The sequence below is a fragment of the Salmo salar genome, chromosome ssa11 (assembly GCF_905237065.1).
Source record: "Salmo salar chromosome ssa11, Ssal_v3.1, whole genome shotgun sequence".
NCBI classification, from domain to species: domain Eukaryota; kingdom Metazoa; phylum Chordata; class Actinopteri; order Salmoniformes; family Salmonidae; genus Salmo; species Salmo salar.
This window is the reverse complement of record NC_059452.1, coordinates 23,009,949-23,014,993: the sequence shown is the minus strand read 5'-3', so window position 1 is coordinate 23,014,993 and position 5,045 is coordinate 23,009,949. Positions and strand designations below refer to the sequence as shown.

The 5,045-nt window shown below is 42.3% G+C and overlaps 1 protein-coding gene across 2 annotated transcripts; it reads left to right on the top strand.

Moving 5' to 3' along the window:
* Positions 1-659: 659 nt before the first annotated feature.
* Positions 660-2,939, top strand: LOC106562307 (uncharacterized). 2 transcript variants are annotated; one of them, XM_045689189.1, is made up of 3 exons: positions 660-710; positions 837-935; positions 1,118-2,939. In XM_045689189.1, exon 3 carries the CDS (start codon positions 1,363-1,365, stop codon positions 2,176-2,178), a length of 816 nt encoding a protein of 271 aa, XP_045545145.1. In that variant the 5' UTR covers positions 660-710; positions 837-935; positions 1,118-1,362; the 3' UTR covers positions 2,179-2,939. The 2 variants fall into 2 exon arrangements, with proteins under 2 accessions (XP_045545145.1, XP_013982575.2); XM_014127100.2 differs by having other exon boundaries at positions 704-935.
* Positions 2,940-5,045: the final 2,106 nt, after the last annotated feature.

Sequence of the window (5,045 nt, the reverse complement as noted above, 5' to 3'; positions counted from 1 at the left end):
CACATACTAGACCTAGAGCAGCACTGGAACACACAGTTATAATATAAACTATGGTTCCTCTAGCAAAACAAATGATATAGATCATAATCAAAATACACTCACAGTGTATCAAGGTAATAACATTGCTATATTAGGATGCATATGATTTAACAATGCCGAAGACGTAGTTCTGAAACCATATGTGTCTAATGATACTACAGCTAACCCAGTTCTTATCTGTACTCTCTGTCTGGGCTCTCTTTTACTCTGCTGTGAACAGCATATTCAAGGAATGAGGAAAGATAAGGTTTATTTTTGTTCCTTGTTGCTCTTCATAAAATGTTTACATAACTCTGACCTTACTTTTTAACAGATGAGAATACCAATGATTATAGCTTTTCTCTCTCTCTCTCTCTCTCTCTCTCTCTCTCTCTCTCTCTATATATATATATAAATACTGTATATATTAATAAAATCCACATGCATGTTTATTTTTCTAATGGGTCCTGTGTCCCTATTGATTCACAGTGACTGAAATCTAGTATTGGTGATTATGTTAAGAGATTGTGCAACATCTTGTTTACTGTAATACAGTAGTACAATGTCATTCCGGGAAGTGCTTATTAGAATTACTGTTTTACATACTTCAGAAACCAGTTGAACTGGAACTATTTGTAGAACTTAAGGCAACACATCCGGACAGGGTTTCAACTATCCTCCTGGACTCACAGGTACAGGATATAATTCCTCCGTTCATTTCAACTCAGTCACTACTATACAGTAGATGGGGAAATTATTTCTACAGTGATAAAATATGCAAGCATTGTAATTTGTTATTAACCATATCTTCTTTACAGTCCAGGTGCTGAGATACATCAGCTCTACAGACTCTATCTGGTTCATTGAACGTTATTGAGAACTGAAATGGAAACCGTCAACAACACAGAGTTCCTGGGGTAAGTGAAACTAATAGGTATTATCATTTACATATACAAAAATCTAATGAAAAACATTTTCATTTTATAACATCTATATTTAATAACAACAAATATATACACTTGATTTTATAAAAAACGATTTTCCTGGAATAATCATAATTATAATCATAATAATGTAAGCGATTATGACTACCTTGCAGGGACTTTACACTGAACGGTGACCATCCTCCAAGATTGAAAGAGACGATCAGTAGAGACAGCATAGTGATCAACCCAGCACCACCTGCAAGGTACCTGCTGAAGACCAAGCGGAAGGACGTCGATGGGAGGGACGGAGTCCGGAGATGGACCATAGGAAAGCACAACCCTTGCAAGAGGAACCATCATTGATACACCTGGGATAGAGGACAGAGATGGACTCAGACCTTTGATAGAGAAACTAAGAATGCTGCTGGAAGAGGAGAGAGTGGACCACATCGACGCTGTCTGCCACGTGGTGAAGGCAACGCAGAACCGTCTGACAGAACATCAGAGAAACATCTTTGACGCGTTCCTGTCCCTCTTGGGCAAGGACATGAAAGACAACATCATCACCCTTATCACTCACTCTGACGAGACCAGACCGGATGTTCTCGACATCATCATGGACTACAAACTCCTCGGCGACAAGGTTCCGGTTCACTTCACGTTCAACACTCACCTCTTTCAGACCAGAAACCCTTTCTATGACAAAATCTATGAGACAACATGGGAAAACGGCATGAAAAGCATGAGAGGATTCTTTGATAAGCTAAATGGAATGCAACACCAACGCACCAAGCAGACGATAGAGGTATTGGTGGAACGCTTGAAGCTGGAGGACTGTTTCAAACATGGAAGGATCCCTTCAGAGGTGGTAGCAATCTGCTGCACAGTGTGTGAGATGAACTGCCATACCGGGTGCGTAGCTTGTCAACCCTACTTCTGCCAAGTCATGTTACAAGGGAAATGCACCATGTGCCCACAGAGATGCAGTCACAAGAAACATGTCAGAGGACACAAGAGATATGCTGACGACCATAAAAATCTGAGAGCTCAACTCACAGAATGTTTCCAAAATATGAGGAAGAACGCCTTGACGCCTCACTTGGAGCCGAGTCTCAAGAGCCAGATTCAGCGTGCCAACGAGAAGGGAGACAAGCAGAAGTTGAAGGAACTTGAGGAAAAGAAAGGGACAATTGCCGATTTAATCAAGAAGAATATGGACATGGAAAGAGAGTAGGGTGAGAAATTGCTGTGAGATCACATGCGCCGAATACAACAGGTGTAGACCTTACCGTGAAATGCTTACTTACAAGCCCTTAACCAACAATGCAATTCAAGAAATGTGAGTTGACCTTTACATCAGCTTAAAGAGGTCAGTAGTGTAGTATGAATGATTTGTTTGCCAGTAACCTTTATCAATGTTAATCAATCTTTAATCGTTGTGTCATATTTTTCCAAGTCTCATACTGCATGTCAGAAAACATGCATCACCTGAACCCACAACTAAAAATATGATGTACTTTCAAGGCCCAATGCAGCCGTTTTTATATCAATATCAAATCATATCTGAGTAACAATTAATGACCTTACTGTAATAGATTTCCATAAAAAATAGCAAAACCTGCTTTTTTGCTAGGATTGTCTGGAAGTTGTCTGAATGGTCTGAGTGGGGAGGGGAAAACTGAAAACGACCTGTTATTGGCAGAGATGTATGGAACTCTCTTTCTTATTGGTCTATTAACTAAATTACTGCATGGTGATGTCACCATGGAAAGCTGAAACTCCCACCCATGCAAACCTGATGATTAGAAGGTCCTGTGTAGATTGTCTTTTCACCCACCAACTATCAGGAAAATAACACTGATCAAATGTTTTCACACTTTTACAGTGTTAGTTTCATCAGCTGTATATAACACAAGAAAACAAAATGTTGGCTGCACTGGGCCATTAACGTTATCATTTACATGGTTTGTAATTAAATGTTTAATATGTGATCAACATCTTTACCTGTGTGTGTTAACCATTTAAAAGGCCTCCTCTAGGGCGGTTAGAGCATTGGGCCAGTAAAAGAATTCCCCGAGCCGACAATGTGTAAAATCTGTCAATGTGCCCTTGAGCAAAGACCTTAACCCTAATTTGCTCAACGGCACAGTATTACTATGGCTGACCCTGTAAAACAATGTTTCACTGCACCTATCTGGTATATGCGAGAATATACATTGAACAGTTTTACTGAGTTACAGTTCATATAAGGAATCAGTCAATTGCAATAAATTAATTAGGCCCTAATCTACAGATTTCACATGACTGGGAATATATGTTGATCACAGATACCTTAAAAAAAAAGTAGGGGTGTGGATCAGAAGACCAGTCAGTATCTGGTGTGACCACCATTTGCCTCATGCAGAGCGACACATCTCCTTAGCATAGAGTTGATCAGGTTGTGTATTTTGGCCTCTGTAATGTCGTCCCACTCCTCTTCAATGTGCGAAGTTGCTGGATATTGGTGGGAACTGGAACACGCTGTCATTCACGTCGGTCCAAAGCATCCCAAACATGCTCAATGGGTGACATGTCAGGTGAGTATGCAGGCTATAGAAGAACTTGGTCATTTTCAGCTTCCAGGAATTGTGTACAGATCCGTGCAACATGGGGCTGTGCATTATCATGCTGAAACATGAGGTGATGGCGGCAAATGAATGGCACGACAATGGGCCTCAGGATTTTGTCACGGTATCTCTGTGTATTCAAATTGCCATAGATAAAATGCAGTTGTGTTCATTGTCCGTAGATTATGCCTGCCCGTACCATAACCCCACCGATACCACGGGGCACTCTGTTCACAATGTTGACAGGAAACCACTCGCCCACACGCCACCATCTGCCCGGTACAGTTGAAACCAGGATTCATCCGTGAAGCCCACAATTTTCCAGCGTGCCAGTGGCCATCGAAGGGAAGCATTTGTCCACTGAAATCGGTTATGACGCCGAACTGCAGTCAGGTCAAGACCCTGGTGAGGATGACGAGCACGCAGATGAGCTTCCCTGTGACAGATACTGACAGTTTGTGCAGAAATTATTCGGTTGTGCAAACCCACAGTTTCATCAGCTGTCCAGGTGACTCGTCTCAGACCATCCAGCAGGTGAAGAAGCCGGATGTGGCTTACATGGCTTGTATGGTTACACGTGGTCTGCGGTTGTGAGGCCGGTTGGACGTACTGACAAATTTTCTAAAACGACGTTGGAGGCGGCTTATTATAGCAAAATGAACATTTAATTATCTGGCAACAGCTTTGGTGGACATTCCTGCAGTCAGCATGCCGATTGTACACTCCCTCAAAACCTGAGACATCTGTGGCATTGTGTTGTGTGATAAAACTGCACATTTTAGAGTGGCCTTTTATTCTCCCCATGCACCTGTGTAATGATCATGCTGATAAGCAGATTCTTGATATGCCACACCTGTCAGGTGGATGGATTATCTTGGCAAAGTAGAATTGCTTACTAATACGGATGTAAACAAATAAGTGCACAACATTTGAGAGAAATAAGCTTTTTATGCGTATGGCACATTTCTGGGAGCTTTTATTTCAGCTCAGGAAACATGGGACAAACACTTTACATGTTGCGTTTATATTTTTGTTCAGTATAAACTTTTTTTAATTTGTACATTTTATTATTATTACTTGCTTAACCCTTTTTCTCCCCAATTGGTAGTTACAGTCTTGTAACTCCCGTACGGACTCAGGAGAGGCGAAGGTCGAGAGCCATGCGTCCTCCGAAACACGACCGTGCCAAGCCGCACTGCTTCTTGACACACTGCTCGCTTAACCCGGAAGCCAGACGCACCGATGTGTCGGAGGAAACACCGTCCAACTGACGACCGTGTCAGTGTGCATGCGCCCGGCGAGCCACAGGAGTCACTAGAGTGTGATGGGACAAGGACATCCCGGCCGGCCAAAACCGGGACGATTGGGCCAATTGTGCGCCGCCTCATGGGTCTCCCAGTCCTGGACGGTTGCAACACACCTTATTTTTTTACAACACAACTATACAAACAGTATAGACCCCAGCACTCCTCTTCAATCATCCTTCCGTTCTCCT

What these genes read in the sequence shown, in the direction of transcription:
- LOC106562307 (XM_045689189.1), top strand. Translation starts at nt 1,363, where the DNA reads ATGCTGCTGGAAGAGGAGAGAGTGGACCACATCGACGCTGTCTGCCAC.